This window comes from Populus alba, chromosome 11 (genome assembly GCF_005239225.2).
Source record: "Populus alba chromosome 11, ASM523922v2, whole genome shotgun sequence".
NCBI classification, from domain to species: Eukaryota; Viridiplantae; Streptophyta; class Magnoliopsida; order Malpighiales; family Salicaceae; genus Populus; species Populus alba.
Window position 1 is genome coordinate 19,516,077 of NC_133294.1, and position 24,363 is coordinate 19,540,439.

At 36.9% G+C, this 24,363-nt stretch overlaps 1 protein-coding gene across 1 annotated transcript; it reads right to left on the minus strand.

Moving 5' to 3' along the window:
• Positions 1-400: 400 nt before the first annotated feature.
• On the minus strand, positions 401-22,429 carry LOC118031282 (protein SABRE). The gene is made up of 22 exons (XM_035035638.2): positions 22,038-22,429; positions 21,517-21,628; positions 20,829-21,095; positions 19,576-19,841; positions 19,073-19,289; positions 18,313-18,483; positions 18,133-18,210; positions 16,448-16,699; positions 13,171-15,282; positions 10,251-12,114; positions 9,902-10,002; positions 8,902-9,261; positions 8,579-8,697; positions 7,774-8,023; positions 6,467-6,691; positions 6,001-6,140; positions 5,297-5,369; positions 3,241-3,342; positions 2,726-3,154; positions 2,470-2,637; positions 1,383-1,761; positions 401-1,062 (listed from the first exon to the last, which is right to left on the minus strand). Exons 1-22 carry the CDS (start codon positions 22,106-22,108, stop codon positions 953-955), a joined length of 7,866 nt encoding a protein of 2,621 aa, XP_034891529.1. The 5' UTR covers positions 22,109-22,429; the 3' UTR covers positions 401-952.
• Between the last annotated feature and the right edge of the window lie 1,934 nt (positions 22,430-24,363).

Below are 24,363 nucleotides of genomic sequence, written 5' to 3' on the forward strand. Positions count from 1 at the left end.
GGAATTGCCTTCTTGAAGCAAAATCGATCTGAAATCTGCAGATTGACATCGATCAAATAATCAATCCATACGACCTGTGATAAGAGCACCTTGACTGTATCATTTCAATCCCCCTTACCAGAGCTTGATAAACCTTGTGTGTGTTGATTCAATTTATGGGCTGGATTTTGTTGTCAACGTTGGCCTTTCAGCTAGGATGTAAAAACAAGGAAAAAAGAAATCTAGATCTAAACTAGGAAGTATCTCTATTTAACGCCTCATGTAATGCTCGTGTCATGGAGCGAGCAAGCATGAAGGGCCGGCCTAGCCTTGAACTTGTAAAAAAAACAACAAAGGCATGAAAAAATACTCTACTTGTAAAAACTAGATAGGCCAAGTTTTCCAAGAGATTCCATCGGCGTGAAAAAATATATATATATTTGGATTTGCATTCCCATGAACCCCAACTTTACAAGACAACATGTCATGGCCTCCTTTAAGCTTAACTACTTTTTTTATTTTCAGTCCAGTAGATTTTGAAACGGAAAAACAAATGGCGAATGGTTTTGTCCCAGAAGCCCAAAGATACTGCAGAGTCTCGGCCTAAAACCCGACGGATGGGTTAAAGGCCTGGCAGACCAACCATGTCCTCGATGACAACACTCTTCTTATAATGCTTTGGGAGTTTGTATACTCTACTTGGTAGCTGCAAAAAACTGTACACATACAACCTTTTGAATCAATCCAGGAGGGCAGTAAGGGCTCTTGGTGCGGGCTTGGAAGGATCGGCACAGGTCAACCTTCCGTCAACGACCATTGGAAAGTGATCGTGTTTGTAGCCTGTCACCATTGAGCATGCTCCATTCTTGCATGCTGTTGGTCCCTTGAACTGCCTTACCAGGTAACTTGGAAAATCCTTTTTGCCGCGAAGAAAGAAAGTCTTCGTAATCTCTTTTTGCTGATAGAAAACTAATTACTCATGAAAATCCTCGTATGGTGAAGAATCGCTATATGAATCACTTTCAAATGGAGTGGATTCCCTTGGAGATGATGGAAGTGATTCTCTTTGTTGCGATGATGAACCTGATGGCAGCATGGAAGTTAGTCTAAAGTTATAATGGTGAAAATCAGGGGATTATAAAAATCTAAACACAAGAAAAGAGTGTATCCATGAGCAGAAATTGAATATGGTACCATATACCACAAAGATAAGTGTGGACGATCATAACAATAGCACAAAACCATGAAATTTCTTTTGAAATAACATGATACGTTTCTTATTTCTGTTCTTTTCTTTTTACGGGACAGGGTGGGGTTGCTAATGACGTACAAAATCCTTTTTAAGTGAACAATTAATGTCTCCACATTCAAAACAAAATCCATGTAGGAAAAATCTGGCAAACCTTTCTGTCCTCTCGAGCGGAATTTCTTCGTGTGCCGCTTAATAAGCCTCTTAGCTTTTGTTATGGTAAGTTGCCGAGCAAAGGGAGAGAACTCAGCATCACTTTCACTCCAATCTCCATGAAAGTCATTCTCTGCTTCACCTCTCATTGTTCGAAGTACAAATGCTTTGGCCTTGCGACGCTGAGTATTGAAAAGACCCCTTATGGAAGTCACAAACCCATCACCTGCTCCATCAGTTGGTCGCTTGAGCCAGTTTGGATATTGATCAGATTGCACTGCCAGACCATCATCATTGTCACTAAAATTAAGGTCACTATCAGGAACGCTGGCTACATTAGGATCCCGTTGACCGTGTGCTTTGTCTTTGAACTTTTTACCCTAAGAAAGTATGGGAAATCAATACATGATTTAAATGAAAACACAGGAGATTTTATCATACTTTCAATACCAGATTAGTTAAATTCAGAAATAAAGACACTAACAGCTCATCACTATGGACGGCTCAATTTTCATCTGATATATACAAGGCTAAATTCATAAATTGCATTATCTTTTAGCTAAAATATTCATAATTTGATCTACAGACTTTATCAACAAACAGTTCTCTCTCTCTCTCTCTCTCTCTTTTTTTTTTTTTTGTCTCATGATATAATGTTTAGCTGTTAGGTGAGTTAAGTGAAAGGAAACTACCTTTGAGATCTGAAAATGATAAGGATACAAAATTTGAAATTTGTGCTCCACAATTGGAAGGAAAAAGCGAAACAAGAAATGAGTGAAAGAGGACTTGATTTATGGAACCTTTCTAAACTGCTAAACTGCTCCCTCAGGCTTATGTATAAATAATACACATGCTAAAAGGGATGAGTAGTCAATCAAGCAATGTCACAGTGTAGTGACTATCTGAGTTTATATCATTTTCATTACAGAGACAAAGTATCTCCATGTATCTCTCATTTGCCATAAGAAATAACACAAACTTCATGCTAGATAGGATTGGATAGAATCAAACTGCATCCTTGGAAAGGAAAAAACTTATTGATTGATGTAATTAGAAGCGGCAAATGTATCTCAGCACAGATTCATTACCTGCATTCCTGTAACAGACTTCAAGGTTCCCCAGACAACATGCTTCTTAACTCTGGAGAACAGTCTTCTCCAAGTCCCAGTAAACTCGACACGGTGAAATGTATCCATCAGCAGCTTAAGTTCATGCAGATTAAATCTTGAGCTTTCATATGTAAGCTGCAGCTCAACCTACAACAGAGTAATACGAAACATCTTACTGCACAACAAATCAATGCAATACAATACAATAAATGATTGTTTCCCACCATGAACCAACCTGGCTTATCTTAATGTTGTTAAATTCCATTACTTTTCGAGGTCGAGATCTTTTCTCTTCATTTGTTTTTCCAACCTTTTTCTCCTCATGAGATGACCGACCAGACTTCACAGGCTTGGTCTCTTTTGACTTGCTTCTAGATGATTCATCTGGCTGCTCAATAGAATCAAATGGCTCACTTTTTGAGGAAGATATGCCAGATGAGTGGGCCTGCAAGACAAGTTCAGTAGCAACAGACTCTGCAACCGTCTCCTCCCATGTTCTATCAAAAGAAGATGTTCTCCTTAATTCAGGGGCTGAACTGCCAATCACTTTGGATGGGACATCAGACTCTTTTGTTGTATGACTGCATGAAGAAGAAGCTTCGTGGCTTGATGGGCCTTTCTTAACACGTCTTGCACCAGCAGTTGTTGAAACCTTCCAAACTTCCTGCAGCTCAGGAAGTGCAAAATCAACCTTAGCATCTTCAACAAATTATCTTTTTTGCCTTATGAGAATTGACAATTCACACTAACCTGCCGCCGTTGTGAATCTTGTTCTTCTTCAGGGAAGAAATATTCCCACATCATTTTGTACATTGTCTCTGTCAAATAAATCTTAAGGGGGAAAATCTTTACCTGCAGTAGAAAAAAATAACGTTCTATTAAAATAAAGCAACGATCAAATATAGGAACTTTTCAAAAGGTGGAAATAACCTCTAGGGATCTCATAAAAACAATTTTATTAAGCACACATGAGCCTTCACATGATATAATGTTTTCTTGAGTGGTTATCGTAGTGTAAGCATTCGGAGACCATCAGAACCAAAAGAATGAAGAAACCTTCTAGTCCTTCCTTTCATTACATGCATTAAATACAGCGATGGAAGTTGTAATAGGAGGTACACAGGTATCATGACTGCTAACAGATTATTTTTTTGATTTGTAACATTATTTGCTAATCGATGTGCACAGTGCAGTGTTATCCTCCTCTCCAGGGATGTCATTGGGGCTAAGGGTCAACAAGATTTTGTTTAAACCCAATTATTTAACCAAATGGATGCATTTAGGTTAAAGAGGTTGCTTTTCAAAAGAGAGATCAGTTCTCAGTTTTGTTTGGTTTGGAAAATAAAAGAAAAAATAATAATTTGTAAATATTTGATTACATATAAGAAGCAGATTATTCTGGTTTTATCTGGCCAACGTTTTTAAAGTTCCACCTACCCTTTTACCCAGCTCATCTCATAGACATATCTAACCCAAGTCTCCATATTCCAAAGGATGTGTGCACTGCCCTCACTGAACTCCATTCTCTTTCCTTGACAAAAGCACCTTGTATATTCTTTCATTTCATCTAAAACCCCTAGATTTCTAGTGGGAGAGAGACTGGAGACAGAACTGACAGGTGCATATATTTATGAGGCTTAGAAAGGGATGAAGATTAAATATAAAATGTGAAGAAAGGTTGAGAGGATGTATAGAGTGCCTGTTACCATTTGCTCCATATAATCAATGTCAAAGGATAAATGGCTGTTAGCATATGTGCAGGAGTGGCTAGGTCTTCCATTTACAGCAACGTTTCTGGTAATGAGTTCAAAGGAAAAAAGATGATGATGAGACAATTGGTGCTTGGGTGCGGTGCTTTGCTACACAGATTGCTGCCATTATTCTTACAAGTGGTTGACTAGCCACCTAAAAGCTTTTAATTTCCATATTTTTTTTTCCTGTATCGTTTCTTTTGGGTAAAATGTGATCAAGAATTTGTTAGAATGCATGGAAGTCAGAGAGATCAGAGTGAGAAGGTGAGAAATAAATGGGATTTAGTTTTCCTCCAAGAAACAAAATTAGAGGTGATTGCTGTAGGCTGGTGAGAAGTTAATGGAGAAGCAAAACTGCCAAAGGATCTTTTCCAGCAGAATCGGTGTATGGATTCTTTGATGAACAGGTTTTTTTTTCCTGACTGGGGTTTCAATGGCCAGTTTTAAGATTCTTACAAATTTTGAAGATTGAGATTTATGTGGTTGTCTACACTGAGAGGGTTGTACAGGCCTTCGAATGGAGTTGGGTGGGTTTACAAAAATAACCAACAAAAAAAATATTATGAAGACAACTGACTTATCCGATGTTCTCATTTTATCAGTGTTTCGAGCTGTGCTATTCTGCTTCTTGGCATTTAAATGATCAGACACACCCAGCAATAAGAGCACTTTGCATGCACACACTAACACATGCACATGCATGTATCTAATACATTCAGCAATAAGAGCGCTGCGCGCTCACACACAAGCACATGCACATACATGTATTTAATACATTCAGCAATAAAGAGGACATACATGTGCATGGCATATGTGTATTTATGTCAATATATAATGCCTATTCTTCATTGTCCTCTTTTAAATTCCTTTCTTCCTATTTAATCAGTATCCAGTAAGCTCTTGGATGAATTATCAAACAGGTGGGGAGAGGTTTAAACTTTCAAGGTTTCAACAGATTAGAATTTTCACATATGTAGTGTGCACCCTACATCTATTTTTGCTTGATGCTCATCATGAAGAGTTAATAATGGGAAAATAAAGGAGCACTGAATTGCCTGGAAAAGTTCAATACGAGAATTTCCATCCCTTGGAGCCCCTTGCTTTGCATCTACACGTAGCATGACTTCTCTGCAGCCAAAAATAATTGCATTTTGCTTAATAATAAATACAATATTTAGGAGGGTACTTAAAGCTAAAACAATTGAATGGGTATTAGAAAGGAACACAGATTAAACTTCTCAGTATCAGAATAGCAGTCTCTGCTCCAATTCAACAACCTACTGGATGGCTACTAGCAATGCATTAATAAAGCAATTTTCAAATCATTCCTGAACCTAGATATCATTGTACTATGATCTGCTGGAAGTATCTGATTATTTATTCAACAAATGAGAAACATGCATGGTAAACACAAGCCTCACAGCTTCTCACGGTGATATATATATGATATATCAATAAAAAAAGAATATGGCACAGGTATTATGGTCACACAATTAAAACCAAGCCCTTTCTTGTCCTCAAAAAAGTTATAACGTCCAAAGATTATTTATATGATATATGAGTTATATGATAAACAAGAAGACATGCCTCGTAAATCAACAAATAAAAACTATGGAACACATTCACCACAGTGATATATATAACAACTATAAACAACAAAGTGGTAAATGAAACCACAACTCTCTGTAAATGATTAACCAATAACAATGGAAGTAACCTAGAGTACCATTAAATGCACACAGATATGAAAGGTACGTACTTTCCCCAATCTGTTGGAGCATTCCATGGTGACAACACCATATCACACTTGGCATTAGACAAGCAGTTTCTCACGACAAAATACTTTGTTGTAAACAAAGCAACCCCAACATCCTTGTAATCCCGGTCAAAATCAAATATCTGTTAATAAAAAAAACCCATGAAAAATAAACATCCTTGAAAGAATCAGATTTTTTAGGAAATAAGTACATAAAGAATCACAGGCCACCAAAATCTATTTGGAACCATATAAAACACACAAATGTCTTATACCCTAGACTTGGACACCAAGCTCTAGTAACTATATGGCAAGTTCTTTTTCTTTTTCTTTTTAATAAACAAGAGAAGAGAGAACTTCTCATGAAGGACAGTTTTAAATACTAAGGTAGATGCAGTTACTTTGTTAGTAATTGAATGATAAGAGACCAAGAAATTGAGAGGAAAGAAGGAAAGCTTTTGGTGCCCACCATGTCGTTTATCTCAGCCTCTGCAAAAGTTTTACCATCTACAAGCATGCTCCAAACAACTTTATTAATTTTCAAAGATATACGCATGGCATAGGATGGACTTTTGTTTTTCTCCTTCTCCATCAGTCGTAACTGGGCAGCTTTCTGCAGAGCCATCCTTAGAGATACAGATGCCTCCTTCCTAGACTTCTTTGCACTTACAAGCTCTCTCTTTAGTCCTTGCACCTGGGAGCATGAAGCTTGAATAGATTACAGTCTAGCATTCTGAAGAATTTATCAATAATACTAGAAGAAGATACACAAACAGAAACAAACTTTCGCACAGGACAGAAATATTCAATGCTGAAACTTTAGATTACATTCAAACAGCAAGCAACAGAAGATTCAGAAGAAAATGTGTGCCACAGAAACAAACCGTCTCACCAACTTACATATATCAATTACTATTGTCAAATAGCAGTGCATTCAAAACTAAACTTCAGATTTGAAATCTGAGCATTATTAATTGGAACCTATAGAAGTCATATTTTGGCTGCTATTTTTTTTTCAGTTGAACAAAATAAGCACTAAATTTCCTCTCCACAACCTCTTGTACATTCATTAGGACAGCATTGAGAAAATTCATGGCTGAGGCATAGAAAAGAACATGCAGACTTTGAAAGAAGTCCATTCACCACAAATCTACACAGATTGCTATTTTCACTGAAAGGTTGCATCAATTAGCACATATATGAAAGTTAAACAAAGCAAGTGTGCGGGCATGCATGCCTAAAGTTACAGGAAGCACTTGACTAAACTAAGCCTCAGTTCCAAACTCATTGGTTTATATGGATCCTTCTCCTCAATGTAATTCTGCAATGAGACAAGCTTTAAGCAAGCTGCTGCGGTGCTCTATCAGGTTTAACTTGTGTATTCAATAAGTGCTTATGAGGTTTACTTGAGTGACTATGTAATGAGCACATTATATGTACATATAGTCCCTCAAACCTAAAAATAACACGAAGTGAACTGTTATCCTTTCAAGTGAAGGTGAAAGTTCAATGGAATCGCTCTAAACATTATGGTAGGGCGTGCTAGCAAAGGGATCCCTACCCTAGAACCACAACCACAACCAAAACAGTTTCAAGAGATGTCCAAATTCAAATATCATGTGAGATAGTGTCTCCCCCACAGTTTGAAGAGAGTATCAATGTCCAACCTGGAAACAAACAGTATTTAAATAAAAGACAATTTTTTTTATTTGTAATTAACTTGATGATAATTCATGGAACTTCTAATTTTAACATTGTTCACCATTTTTTCCTCACCAGAGTGGATCTTCCACCAGTGACCATCCACAAGTCAACTTCCTTTCTTGAAAGCGGGTCTCCAGAAGTATCGCTATATAGAGACAATTTCCTGATGTCATTAAGAATCAACTTATGCTCCCGCTCTTTCTGTTCAAGATTGATTTTCGCAAGTTCTACCTCTTCAACACCATCAGGAACCACCTCATCTGCCTCCTCTTCAACATCTCCATCATCTTCAGCAGGATATGACAGGCTGCTTTTTCTAGGCCTAAATAACAGACATTGCTCTAACCAGTCAGTAGCAGAAATGCATTGATTTCAGGAGATTAGTTGAATGCAGTTAATACTTCATAGATCAAAAGGCAGTTGCTTTAGGTGGATAGAATCTACAGGCCTAAACCTAGATTTTATCTGATGATATCTTCATTAACTGGAGTCTTTACAAATTAAAACTGACAAAGAGCCTACACATATTACTAAAAGCAATCTGAAACAGAAATTAACTGACAAGTCCAAGCATATGCCACAAAGTTCACTTCTAATCTACAGTGTACACGAAACAAACATAAAAATTACTGTTTTGAGTTATCAGAGTCAACTACATGCAGATGGGAAAGGTGAAAAAGATGCACAAAAAGAAACAGAATAAAAGCCCTTTGATGAACAAAACTCCAATGGCAATTCTACATGCGTAAGATATGCCAAAAACATGACATAAAAGAACAACCTGGTTAAAATGAATGCAACTCAAAATTTTGAATATCAAAGAGTGTCAAGACATGATTCCTAAAATACATCGAAGAAAGGAGAAAAAATTCCTCACTTGGGGAGCCGTGCAAAGAGAAGATTAGTCAACACATCCAGCATAACCTGAAACTGCCGGGATGTCATTGTTGCCATTATATTACGAGAATTGAATGTAAGCTCTTTTAGAGGCTTGACCTACAATAAATGAAATCAAAGGTGAGCATATTGTTCAAAGCAAAGAATTCAACTTGATAAAACAACCAGCATTAAAAATATTAACCTCAGAGGATTGCAAGGGCACACAAGTAAAATAAGTGATCAAACACAACCAAGCTCTTTGTATTTGATATGCAAGACAATCTAGAAAAACTATCCTATAGCATAACATTGCTGTTTTACCTTCAAGTCTGGAGTACCGCCTTTGTGTCTTGTGTACCGAAAGTACATATCACAAGGCATAAACACTCTTTCAAGTAGAGCACCAGTACGCTTTACTTTTGGAGAACTTCTAAGAATTTTTGGAAGCCACTGCAATCCAGCCCCTGGATCAACATCAGTTGGTGCAACATGAGCCTGTACATGCTCCAACATTACAGAGAACTCCATGCGCTTCCATGTCATTTCAGGTACGTGTTCAGGAATTTGTTGTACATTTCCATTGACCATTCCTTGTTCAATAATCTCATATCCAACATGAAGAATAGAGTTAAATGATCGAGCTAAAACACGACCAGAAACGGCAGCAAGCAAGAATCTACCCTGGTGGAAAAAAAAAATTGACCCCAAAGCAAAAGCATTGTTTGTTAGAGGTTTCATTAGATAAACTTAAACATACACATTTTATCGAGCAACTATGTTACATTTCCAGCACAACTACACTGCACAAGAATGAACCAGAATTACTGCAGAAACCTATCTTACAAGAGAGATTGAAATTCTATAGGAATTACTCGATTTCAAAAAACAGAGATTAGATGTAATAAAACCAAACTGGTTTCCAACATAGTAATTTATATTTTGTTTCTTTTCCTTTCTTAAGCACAAAAATCCCTCACCCATAGGCTTCTGGTGTGCTTAGGATATCAATGGCATAAAATAATCAACTGAATATTAATAATAAAACGCCAAAAAAGAAAAAAAAGTAATGAGACAGAAGATAAAGCCACAAAATAGGACATTTAAAACAATCATGAAATTATTTGGTCCTCTTCTAATGTCTGGAGAATTTCTTATCCTCCTTAGTCCTTGCTATAACTCAAATTCCTTTCTCACTAATAAAATATTCTCCGCATAAATTTTTGAAAAAAGATATGGACATGTAAATCATAACCACAGGAAAAGAGAAGAAGTTAATGACTGCATGAGCAAATATTTAAGAAAGTCATGGTTCAAAAGTTACATTGGCTTCTTCTGAATGAAGATTGAATTGTGGCTCCATAACATTCACCATGAAATGACGAGTCCCTTCTTCCTCAGAATCACCAATACTTCCATTTGTCACTGATGACAAAGCAAAAAACAGTAATGTTATGCTATATGGTAGTTTGTAGATCTCAATTAAGAAAACGTTTGTACAAAATTGAGATTACAATCATCAAGTATATTTAAAAGAGTTATAAACACACTGAATAGCATTGCATCACACCAAAAAACAGTGAGAGTTCTGAAATGTTGCTTCTTCAATAAAACATGTGTATTCCCAAGTGAGATCCTTTAAACTGAAATCACAAGGTGTGCTGCTGACATACCAATTGAAGGAAATGATGAATTCTTTACTTTAGCTGAATGTGATGGAGATGAAAGAGTTCCTGAGGTCTCCGCGTGATGAGAAGGGGTATCTACTTTATGACTGATAGAAGGGAGATTGGAGATATCATCTTGAAGCACCTCAGATTTGGGATCTAACTGGTTCTCTTCATGCAATTTCCTCGCATTCTGTCGAGAAGGAGAAGGCTTAGGGGGTTCAAATGCTTTGGATATTCCACCAACCCAGGACCAAACAGCATCCCTATTCTCAATAGTCCATAAAAGTTTGAGGCCATAAACAAAAACTTGCTGGCAGTTGTCAGCTATTACTACATTGTATCCATCATCATCACTTGGATCAGATCTTGTGTGATCATCACTCTCACTCCCATTTTCAAACTCAGACCTCACGTATGTCATCTCAAGGTTTCTTCTCCCAGCCTCTTGCCATGCTGATAACCTGTCAGCATCAGCCTTTCGCGACTGCCTTCTGATTGTAAAATAATCACACGACAAAAGAAATCCATCATCACGGTGCTTCTCAGTGCAACCACCCATATTATTGCGTTTCTCACTGGGAATTCTATTAACAGCTGAGGATTGAGAATTATTCCTGGTCATTTGAACTGCTTTTGGCACACTGTTAGAGTCCACTTTATCTAAGATAGCCTTGGGCATGTAAAGGTCGAGACCTTGGTAAACAAGATCAAGAGGATCACGCTTGCATTCAAAAGTGAAAATCTGCTTACCCCGGCTATAACAGAGTTCATATTTCATCTTCGTCATGTTAAATGTAAGTCCTTTTGCTGGATCATCAACATCTAAAGGCATGTGTTTTATACAAGTAGGTGTAGCATCAATGCGGAGAAAAAATTCTGTCATCACCTTGTCTAATGATAAATTGCCTGATCTGATAGCTCTTGCAATTCCAAAGCGAGGCCATCGGGAGAAGGAACGTAATTTGTGTGGAGGTAGATAATTCATGTTCCAGAACTTAATCAGCCACGCTAAATCATGTGCACCAACATTCAAAGTTGGGGAAACTGTTGAAACATTTTCTGGCTTGTAAGGTAGATCATAGACAGTTCCATTCACAACTTTGCTATCTACTGAAGAGGAAGAAGGCAATTGACTCTCACATGAGGGAGGGGACGGCCTAAAAGAGAAGTTCCATCGGAGGGACAGAGATGTAGACCTGAATGGATCAAAAACTTTTTCCCGAGGCTTCCCTTCAATTGGAAGTGCATACAAGTAATGATTCAGTGGAGTTCCAGAATCACATTCCCAATCCATTGTGACTTCGAGAGTAAAGACCGGGGCTTCAAGTAAGGCACCAGATGCACCAGAAGGGAGTTTTAAGCCACAGCCGCTTGCCAGTTTCTCCAAACTGCTAATTAAAATCTTAAAATCCTGTGCAGACACATACACACGACCATCTGATTGCTGGATCTTCATCAAACCAGATACAAGCTGAAGTTGGTCAAGCTTTTCATAAGGATCAGTTGTTGCAAGAACGTGCCATCTAGTTTCAGAGAAGAATAAAGTGATATTTCCGTGAATATAGTTTCTCATATCATCCCACCATGGTAAGCTACGCTCCTTTTTTGGTGGTTGAACTTGTGGAGCATCAGAATTCCTAGCACTTAGATTAGCTCTACGAAGAGCCACCATAAAAGCATAGCTCACATCAGCAAAAGATGGTTCATAACCCACTCCAAAAGACACTTCTCCTTTTTGAAAATGTAAAGGTAAATCAAAGTACGATTTAACTGGAGGAGTCGTGCCACTAGCAGAACGAAGCATGCGCACCTTTCTCCATCTCCCAATAAAGACATCTTGGTAAATTTGGGGCTGAAAACTTGTTGCCTGATTCAAAGGAGAAAAGTCATAATCACAGGGGGGAGGGGAGTCAAGACATAACATCACAGATGAATAGAGATGCAAATAAAGAACAGATACTAGTTCTTGTGTTTCATACATTATTCTTAACAGGAAGTTTAGCCTGCCATCATATTGCACCTCACACTGTGGGAAAACAATATTACCACAATTCTAAAGTACTATTTAGACACACCACAAGCATTTGAGAAAAATCATGTCACTGACTTACTAGTCCCTTCCATTATCAAATACTGTAGCCAATAAAACAAATGCCTGTACCATAATATTTTTATGCTTTTCTAAAATGTTTCAAGCAAATACTATGAAGAGCACTGGAATGTGTTTAATTTCAGGAGAAAGGGGGCTGTAGTTAGTTATCCATATAATTGAACAAAGAGTGGTCCGTGGCCATAAAATAAATGCTCTGGTCAAATCTCTAATCTATCTGACTTCGCAAATAAATTAATTGGTGCAGACATATCGGAAATGCTGTTTAAAGGATACCCTTAAATTTGTTAGCCACAAAACCTTTGGTTTCCGAACTTTATTCTCTACCATTTTTGGGTAGATTGTCAAAAAATGACCTCAAACCAGTTACTGCTAATTCCAGGGTATTTTAGTTAAAGGGATGGCCTCTCTCCAAAGTAGACCATCTCTTCATCCACATACATTCAAATGTTTGGACCTCTTTTAGTAGTAGTTATTTGTCAACATACATAATAATTTTTTGGTTTGGTCTCACTTCAGCAGGCCAGCTAATTTATCTAATCTTAACTATGGAAATCAACTAAACTAATACGAAAAATAAGTTGAGATGGGAAGGCCAGCTATCAGATCAGTATTGTGATAAATTTCATTAGTAGAATTCAAGCCCATGGCATGATAGAAGTGAGTAATTGCTAGTAGATTTCATTTCCATTGTTCTTTCAATATGATAATGGAGAAGCCAGACAAGGTAAATGAGCATAAACTAGAGATGAAAACTTGAAGCATCCTGGAGTAGAGAAGGAGGGGAGGGTGGAAAGCAACTTTGAGTGTTACCTGCTGAGCTAGCACAACACAACCTTCACATTTACCAGAAGTAGCAGCAAAAAGAGGAAATGTGTAATTTCTTAACTGAACAGCCAGATTCCCTGTACGCAAGAAAATATTACTCCCATAAAGTCGAGAAAATGGTATGTCATTCTCGCAACAAACAGGATCAAGTTTCTTCAGAACCTCTATCATCCCAGCATCTCCACCATCAATTCTTGTTAAACTTACTTCTAACTCTGTAGCAGAAATAGAAAGAAGAGAAATTCTAGCAGTGCTGGGCTTGAAACCAGTCTGAAATCCTTCCACACAGGCACCCGAACCTTCTGATGTTACTAGCTTTTGACAGGCATTGTAATACGATCTAAATGACTGTTTATATATACCTTCTCGCAATTCCTGAATATTTGATGGGCTTTGCAGATCAATCTCAACTCCATTATACATAACCTTTCTTTCTTGACTAGAATCAACTGTTTCAGCAGCTTTTGGACAATGGCTCACTTTGGAAATAAATTCATCAAAGAATTTCAACCTGACAGCAAGCTCAGAAGCCTCATTCTTCATCAGATGATAGTGTTCATCAAGCCAACCCTGCATTGGTTCTTCCTCAATATCAGCTGTTAGCTTGCGTATACAAAATTTTACACTTCCAAATTTAGCTGAACTGGACCTTTTGGGCTTTGAGGTTTCTTTCTTCATGGGAAATATCAGTGCAGTTTTAGCAGCAGTTATAAGCTTCAAACCCCGCCACATATCCTCAATGGAATCATCAATGGCGCGCAACTGCAACCTGTATGGCAGGCAGATATGAACATCAAGCCCTTGAATCACCCAATCCCATGTCATGGAGGCTGGTATTTTTGCATCAGACAAGCTACTGGGAGTGCTAGGAATACGGGAAATTTGCATTCTGCTGCTTTTCAACACTCTAGACCCATTGAAACTGAGAAGAAGCCCTTCAAGAAGCAATCCTATACAGGCATTCTCAGAGAAAATTGACTGAACCTGAACCACTGCTTCAACCCCATCTCCAACCTCACCAGATATGGTGAGCATTTCCACATCAACAGCAAAAATGGATTCCCTTTTCTTATGCTTATCTAAATGTTCTGGTGCTGAAGGGGCTTCTTTTTTCTGATCAGTGTCTTTCATGTTAGAGGCATCTTCCTTGGATTCATTACCATAAACCTGGAGCTTCTGATGGTGTACAAGCAACCTCAATTGCAGAACTAGTTCAATTAGTGACAGATGTACATCAGGCTCCCACCTGACTTTAATATCAGTAGCACTGAAGAGAGAGCAGATGGCAATTCCTTTAAGACCACCAGAACGCTGTACAAATTTTGCATTCTGCATGTCAAACACTGTAACCTTTGTATCAAGACTGCGTTCCTCCAAATATTCCTGATACATAGACCTTGCTCTTTCAAGTTCCATCTCTGTGGACTGTTTCTCCTTGTTCATACACAGAGTAAAATGGAAAATATCAAGAGAAACAGAATACTTCAACTTCTTGCACTCATCAGAAACACTGGACATTATACTTGCAGTACGAGGAGTGCCATCATCTAAAACACTGATTATTACCTGACCACCCTGTGATCCATAATTGACACGCTTGGGATCTGGAACAACTGTGTTTTCCAAGCCCGTGTCACCACAAAAGTTTACCGAACAGCGTTCCAGATTGAATTTCAAGAATCGAGTCCCTTTCCCTGATGGTTTAGATGACCGACCACCTCGGCTCTGTGCTGTTCTTTTACCAGAAGCTGAAAGACTTTTCAAGAGAGCTTGAAAGGAAATGCCAGTTGTTATAAGTGATTCTACACGCTTAAAATTCAAATAAATACCCATTCCAGTGACATCAACATTAAGGACCAATTTACATCTAGAACCATCTTCTTCCGATGATTCAGTGTCTTTCTTGCCCCAATCCAAACTAACCTTTGCTATGTGCATTAAGGCACCTGAATTTGATTCCATACCAAATGGGCTTTCCTTCAAGCATTCCTGATATTCATCTGCCATGTGTAAGTTTAATTCACCAAGTTCCATATGCACTGCAGTTCCCATGCTTGATATGTTATTTGCAAACACATGTGATGATTGGGAGCAGCCCTGCACAAGGAAATTAAAAGTTAAGATGCTATATGATTGAGACTTGGAGGTTTCAAACTCAGAGTAAGCTAGCTTTCTGATATTGATGAATATTTCACAAAGATGGTGAATTATGAATTGGGCAGGGAGATATAGATGGCTGACTACTTAATTACACATCTTACCAGCAGTGTCTGTTGGGTGTAAGAGATACTAAGAGGACCAATTCCCAGATGTCCTAAGCAAATGGTAGAAATGAATCCTTTAAGAGGAGAAAGGAGCAATTGAGATGAAAAAATCATTCACTCAGCCTAAAGCATAAAATTAAACTTTGATTGTATTTGTTTGGATGGCCCAACTAACCCTAGGTTTGCTATGCCACTAGATAAAACCCAATAGAGAGTTCAACTTCTCATCCTTCTGTTAGGTTCATAATTGAGAAGCTTGAAAGAGAAAAACAAAAGAATGTGGGAAATATCAATTTACTTGGAGATGCAAAAAAGACTCAAGATTTAGACTTTCTCCTTCTCATTTTTGCACTACAGTCTCTATACAATACCTAAACGTTTTAAAGTGTGACCCTGAAATTCCTTAAAAAGGTGAAACAACCTGTTCACAATAAATGTCTCGAGTCAAGTGTGAAGCAAGAGTGCACATGACCAACTAACATTCTGACAACTAGATTGACAAGTTTGAGCAATTTCACCATCATGGAATTTAGATGCATTAACTCAAATGGTTCCCTTACAATATTGGCTAAAAAGGCTGGATAAACATTATAAGATTTCAACTTTTAAGATGCAAGGTCCAGTTACTGGAAGTGACTAAAGATAAATTATCATGTTGAGAGTTAAAATGAGGAGATAAATTTTAAATACATGTTTTCCATGCTCTGGTCTGTGAGAAAGCGATGAAGTCATGGCTTAAATGATAGACAAACCTCTCCTCCAAAGAGAAGGTTGCAAGTTCAAAACCCCCCTCTCTCCCCTAAACTATATAATAATAATAATAATAATAATAATAACAATAAAAAGATTTTGGAATGAGGAAGATTACTAGAAATTAACAAACACAAAAAAAATCCTGCAGATATGGGGCACCAGCAAAATGAGAGAGCTAAGGTAAGAGCTCAGCTGTTTTCACAAAATTCAATACCATTTAATAATTTAATATGCACATCACTTACTTGATACAGAGGCAAACCATTGATACTATAAAGTACAATAGTCATCTCAGGAGCAGAGACAGTACATGTCCACATGATGACTTTGGATTCAGTGGTCGGAGACCTAACTGGAGTAGATATTTCCTCTCGAAGCACCATTTTTTTCTTCTTTGAGTGGTGGAGGCGCAGCCACGGCTTTAATCTGCTCATTATGATGTTGCACTGTGTACCTCCAAGCTTAACATCAACTTCTGCTCTAACTGGTGAGATTGGCTGAAAGTCAGAGCATCCAACGAATAAGCAAAGCAATAGGCATGGAATCATTAATAAACTGTTAAGTTCCCCAGCCTTAAAACAGATATAAATCACTCTGCTATTTTTGTTACAAAAGTGCTCAATTTATTATTCTCTAACAAAAAGAAAGAGTGCATCCCTGGATCGAACAACCTTATTTATCTGATAGCAATTTTTTTAAAATAGTTTTTTCTCAATTGATACATAAAGCCTTATTTTCTTTTTCTCAATAGGAAAAAATCACTATAAAGAACTCTAAGGACCTGTGACCTATAAGAGCAAGAAAATCCACACATTCCTTCAATTGATCAGCTGTTATGACCCAACAAATCCACAATAGTGAGGATATGCACTCCCACAATGTTTAGCAACTAGAAAAGGGATCTGTTGACAAAGAGTATTCCTTTTGTGGAGATGTCAAAATACTGTCTTATAATACTTCCAACAGAAAATAACAGCAACTAAGGTAACTTTGACTTTTTGATTCATTGAAAAAATGATATAGGTTTTTCTCAGTAGAAAGTTCTTATAAAAGCTACCAATATTGATGAGGTTCTTCTTCTGATAAGTAAGTGCCTTTTGATTAGGTTAAGAAGGCATTAAATACTAGATGCATATAAAACATAATGTAGGTTTATTTCGATCAGTTCTTAGAACTGACCGAAGAGTTCAGAAGAAAGGGTAGGGTCTCCATAAAACTATAAGGGTGTAAACACCAAGTTATAATCTGCCACCTGACCTGTGTTCCAACAGGAAAATTAAAGAAAAATACTCCCACTGATAAGATGGAAAAAAAATCTATCCTCACCACCATACAAAGAAAACTAAATGATATGATAATCATCACACTTGACTCCATCAAGAACTAGGAATGTAAAACTAAAAAAAAAAAAAAAAGAATTATTTGGAAAAAGTTAATCTAAAATCAAGCCTGCTTTTTCAGAAATTAAAGCAGCCTGCATCAATTGCTTCCAAAGCCAATAAATCGGCAACTTGCACCATCAAAAGGCCAAATATGCAGGGAGAATGGGTTAAACCCCTGCAACTCTTGAGGGTACTAAAACATCTAACTAGTGCCAAAAAACACAAACCAACAAGGATTATTTTTCCTCCTAGTTTAAGAAACCTTGAAAAGTATCAAATGCAGCAATCTATGTGAGCATCTCTTTAATTGGATATGGAAAAGGTACCATGAAACATGATAAGTGATTTCTTATATTCCAACAATGCTATCCAAGCATCAGCCAGTACAAAACAATATATGTTCAGCTAACAGCATAAGGAAAAAGTAAGCATCAAAGTCAGTTATCTGATTCAGCACAGTGATACAATTGCCCCTCACCATTATACATCTATAGGAAATCAGCTGAACAAAGATGCTAAACTGCAGTAATTGAAATTATAGGAATTACCTGTATAGGAATGTAGACAGATGAGACCACGTCGACTTTCAATATCTCCAAGACAGAAGTGCCAGCTTCTCTAAGAAGCTGAAATATAATGTAAAAAGCATGGTCATCAAGAAGCCAAACAGCATGAGAAATATGAAAATTACACCACCAGAAGAGCTCTGACAATTGTTATGCTCATACATGAATCTCACTGAAATCCATTTGAACATCAATTAGTGTACTCTCTCCCACATCTTCAGCGGATCGTGATTTGATGCTCCTTAATTGAATGCCCATTATATTATTCTCAACAACAAGATCATGTTCTTGATGAACAAACCTAACATCCAGTTTCGGTAAAGTGAAGAAAACCTGTCAGATTAAAATTAGATTATCAGTTGATTCCATTGGCATTCAGATTATTAGGCAAAAATCAGGCTTATGTAGCACGTGTCTTATCTTGACACAGAGCTGGCTTTTGTAATTTATATATAGATCAAGAACAACTCATAAAAGCTAAAATATGTTCTCTGACAAAGAAAATAGGAAGCTCAAGGAACAATTAAAATTTTCAAATTTGAAGAGGCCTGCCATGTAAGCTTAGGATAAGATAGGGAATTGAGAACTAAATACTACTAGACTTTTTGAGCATGAGCAAACTCTAGGAACAACTAAATGTGAAATATGGAGGGTATTCGTGAGAGAGGATGTAGCAAATCAACTACCGAGAATTACAACAAATCAGCAAGAAATACAAAAGCACCATACTTAGAGAATTAGGGGATCTAGATGTGCAAATACCAGCTTTTCATGTTGCATATATAGCCTTATTCTAGCATGAGATATGAAGTTGCATAGACAAAAAGAAGCAACTGAAATAGAAAACAGAAGCATGAAGACAGCGAGGGCATGTGGTAATCAGCAATCCCATCTAAATGGCATAAATAGAAAGCCCACCAACCTTTTCCGGAAACATGGAAGTATACTTTGTAATTGCTACAAGTTTTGATTGTTTGTTGCGTTGATTTTTAGAAACTGAAGAATCAGCAACCAACTCTTTATCCATATGAGCAAAGGCATCAGATGAACTCCTTTTTCTTGAAAGCAGTTCCTCATTGAGATTAACAGTGACCTCTCCACTGTTAATATCCACATTCTGGATTATTACACCTACTTCTCTACATCCAAAAGAGACGTACATAAGAACCTTTAATTGACAGACCAGGCATGTCTGTAACTAGAGCTGAAATAAGAGGCAAAGACATTTTTTATAGAACTTTTAACAGGAAGAGAGCAGGAAAGAAATGCATCCAAACTGTCAGAACTGAATTAAAGAACATCCTAAAACTCTGAATATCAGCAGTGGTAATCTTGCCATTACTCAATCACTGATTGATAGAGCAGTTATGATCAGATTTCTGACAACTGCAATTAAAGGAAAAGAACATATCAAGAGAAAAATACCTATCATGATTAAATTCACAAGAGAGAGAGAGCTCTTCACAGAAAAAAGCAGCAGAAGACCTGTCCATATTACCAAATGCCACCTCTCCTGAAGAAATACATCCTCCATTGTTGAAGTTAGGCATTTGGTCAGAAATGATGCGTGGTTCACCCATGTGGATAAGAACAGGTAATATGTTAAGCTTGACATACAGATTTGGCTTGGACCCCCCATCTTTGGATATATCTAATCCCAGTTCCTTGACATCAATTGTAGCTTTGGGTGTCTGCCATGTTTCCAGAAACAATTTTTGATATAAAACAGAAGAAAAGGGGGGGAATGATAAGTGAGTAAAATATAAGTTAATATCACAAATTCAGAAAGAATGGTGCTCTAAGAACCTCCAGGTGTACTTTCAGCACCACCTTTTCTAGCATTGCATGAGCAGTAGCTGTCTTAGCACATTGTTATGCCCAATCCTTTTAAAGAATCATGTTCAAGTCTCATTGTCAAAAAAAGAAAAAAAAAAACAGACTCCAACTACTAGAGGCCAAGCAAACCAGTAGGTCGAGGGGCAGGTCAGGATCAAGTCAGGTAGAACCAAGTTTACATTGACCAGGGTTTAGTCCACAAAAATTGGAACAAAATGAACTTGTTTCAGCTGTTCAGATTGATACTAAACACAAACCCAAAACATTTACTAATTTGACTAAGATCAGATCAGTTGATGTGTTAAACATTTACTAATTTGACTCAATCAATACATGAAATTAGCTTTCAGTTGTGGACCCTGCAAAAACTACAGCTATACTCCTAGATAACTTATAAAGAGCTAATGCAATCAGCGCATATGTATTATTTTTAAACTTATTACAATTTACTTATCTTGATGAAAGGATACATATATAACTAACCTCAATTACATCAATAGGAAGAGGATTGCTAGAAGGTAAGCAGATTTTTAAAAAAAAAAAATGCTGATTTAACAAGTTGTTAAGAAAATGTGTCTTTCTAAATTTTCTGGTGCTTAATTTTGTAAATTCATTTTTATTCACCTTTAGTAAAAAAATATTCTTTTATTAAACAAAGCGGAGGAAAAAAAAAGAAATAGATGGAAGCCAAATAATCAAAAACCAATACAAAATTGAAAATAAAAAACAACAGAAATTGACAAAATGATCAACTACAAGTTGTATGCTATATTTTACCCATGAAATGAATGGTGAAAAACATATGCTATTCCCTTACAGTAGTGACTATTAAAAATACTCACCTTCACAGCCAAATCTGTCACAGAAACTGACAAAAATCTTGCGACGTTAGCTAAGACCATCCATTTTCCCCTGCCTGAAGAGCGCGATCGGGGTCTCTGAGTTTTTGTTTTCTTTGTCCCTCTACTAGAAGGCCTCATTACAATCTCCAGGTCACATATTAATACTTGTAGCTTGGGATCCCTGGAAAAGAAACCCACCCCGAGTTTGACCAAAGACTGACGTATGCTAAGTCTAACCTCGCCAACTGATATAGACTCAACAGGACCCTGTAAGTTATCAAGTTCATAACAAAATTAATTGCATGGTCCGATGCTTCATACACTAAACCAGTATATTCTTTGAGGAGAATACACTAGGTTCTTCATCTCAAACTCACAACAACATTTCAATTCTAGTAAAATTGGCTCATTGTATATTTGAAGTCAAAATCTACTTTTGAGGGACAGACAGTTTGTAGATTCCAGTTAAGAAAAATTCTCCCAGACCATGGAATCATTCAACCAATATAAGCCAATGTGAATTATGACCAGCGGATAAACCTACTTTTACAAGCCATTCATTTATTCAATTTTATTTTTATTTTTAAATGGAAGAAGGATTTAGTACAATGTCAAAAAAGGTGATCCTCTCTAATTCACTCTTGAAAGAACAACTAAAATGGAATCAATTTTTAAAAAAGGGACTGACCTTTCTGAACTTCACCACAACATCCCTCAAACATTTCCATCCCCCAACTCGAAATCCAACAGATGCCCCCAAGATCCGACTCAAAATCCAAGCCATCAACCTAGAAGCAAAACTGCAAAGAGATGCACAATAAAAATTAATCTAATCTCAGCACGTAAAACTGCCTGTAACTTTGAACGAAGCTTATCTACCATCAACGCTAAGGTAACTGAACAGTATGTCTTAAACCACAAAAAATCAAACAATTTGTTAAACCCAAATCATCTATCAAAACATAATCATATACTCCTCCTTGTCTCCTTTTAGTAACATTAACATGACTCCGTCATTCATTTATCCATCTCCATGGCTTCACTCATGAACCATAGTCAACTACATTCTATCAACAACACGCAAAAGAAAAGGTTATTTACATCCATTCACGCGCCTAAATTACCAGCCATTTCAATCCATTTATGCTAGCGATCATCAATCCAAGTTTCGACGCATTAAAAGAAATTGATCTTAATTGAATGACTTACATGAAGAGCAACCACAAAGTGACGGAAAGCGACAAGAAACCGAAGAGAAACTTGACAGGCGAGGCTGCCATTTTCGTAGTTTCTCGACTTCTTCCACTGCTAATTATCCAAATAATAAGCCACAAAATAATATTCAAATACAGAAAACTCTCTGTGCCATAATTTCAGGTCGCAACCCACAAATGCATCAAAATAGAACAATCGAAACCCTAAAAAAGCTAAATTTCTTCACAGTTCTTTTTTCCATCGTGCGAGTCAATTGAGAGAAAGCCGCGTTGATCGCGTTCGTTTTTCTTTTTACTTTTTTATTTATAAAAGCGTAGATCCGATCCGTGAGACGCTCGTTGATCACACACTGAGAGAGACATGGAAGAGAGAGAAAGACTGTATTTATTTTCTTTATTCTTTTTACCCTTTTTAAAGGGTTTTATCAGGTGTAATGAGGGTGCAGGGATCATAGTGTGGAGGGATGTTTCTAGGGAAACGTGCTTCAGATGTCGTTGTTGGAGGGAACGTGTCCTTCGTAACTGGGTTGATTTGGAGGCCATTTTGTCAGCGGAGAGTAAAGACAGCGTTACGGGCACGCAAATAAACTACACGTGACGGTTCAAAATCATTGGTCCACGGTGGAAATTCGACCGTTAAAATGGGCGTCGTTGAACAGAAGCCCGTTATTGCAAGCGGACCAATAAGAACAGAAGCCCAAATCAGCAATTCTACAAAGATCCTACCAGTTGGCCCAAATTAGCAAAACTATATTTACTGGCAGTAAATAACAAACCTCAGCGTTCAGAGAGAGCGGAAGGGGAACCCTAAAACCCGTTGACCGCTAACAGAAAAATGGAGGACGCTACTAAAGAATAACAAAGTCATATCATATGAAAGTTAGCTTTCGTATTTTCAATTCTCAATATGATAATTGAACTAGGGTTTGATGCTTTTATTTTTATGGATTTAACTTTTAATTCCTTTTCTTCTCTTTTTTTCTCTTTGTTTTTTTTTTTATTAGTGGAGCTCCACGCTTAACTATATTTTTTTCTGCTTTTTAAAAAAACACCAGCGTTGTCTTAAAATATTTTTTCATGTTAGGAAAACTTTAGCATAAAAAAGACTATATGTTCAAGGATATTTTTGACGAGAGCTAGCGATCTTGAAGATTCATTTGCATGGAGACTATTCATGGAGGTTTTTATCGAGATCAATCATAGAGATTCATGAAGATCATTTATTTATGGAGCCTTTTCATCACTATTGGTTATGGAAATATGTTTACATGGTGGGCAATCTCCTCCTTAATTTCATCGTAAGTTTTGCCATATTTGGACATGATGTGGTGTTTGGTCTCATGGCATAAAAGGTTAATTTTTCCCAGACTGATGTTATGAGTGTACTTCAGTATTTTTCTATGTGAGGATGTTTCCCTTTGTCACGTGAGTTGTAATATATTCAGGGATATTGATAATGAGGCATTATTGGTTGGGAAGTCAGCATCCTTCTCATGCCCCACCTTTCTAGAATATCTACCAAGGAAATAGCTAAAAGACAATTAATTAAAGAAGGTATAGGAAAAGGAAAAGTTTTTTTAAAAAAAAAAAACACAATAAAGCAAGAATGGCCACACACACACACAAAGAGAATTGGGTGGAAAAACAAAAAACATGGCGGATAATAGTTTAGAAAGAAATAGATAGGCAACACAAAAATATCATCTAAGAAATTAAAAAAAAAAAACTGATGTTTATGGTTAGCCTGAAGATCCTAAAAAGGAATAAACATGGTCCTTGAGAAATCTAGATTTATGCAATTTGTACCTGAGGGAGCTTAACACACATGATTGAGTTGTTTATTTGAGAATCCTATTTCCAATGGTTTCTCATTTTTTGTTTGCTGATTTTATTGATACCAGATATCAAGGATAGTTTTTTTCTTCTTCTTTGTTTCCACTGTACCAAAAAAAGAAACCTAAAACATACATAACAACAACTTATAAATAAATAGAAAGAGAGCAAAACAACCGTTTACCAGGTGATTCAATGGTACGAACTTGGAATCAAAATTTTTTTTTTCTTATGATCTCAAGTTTGAGCCTTGTGGTTGCTAATATTAATGGACACTGAAAGTTTACTTGGTTGTTAATTTTAGAACCAGTAAAAATTAGTCGAAGTACGTACAAGCTGACTTGAGTATCCTATGTTAATAATAAAAAAAAAAAAAAAACAAAACCTCACATGAGAAACAAAAATTACAAAGGTAGGGGAACCAACAATAGCAACGCTAAAAGGTATCTCCAAACAAGTAATTAAAAGAATAGAAAAAAAAAACACAA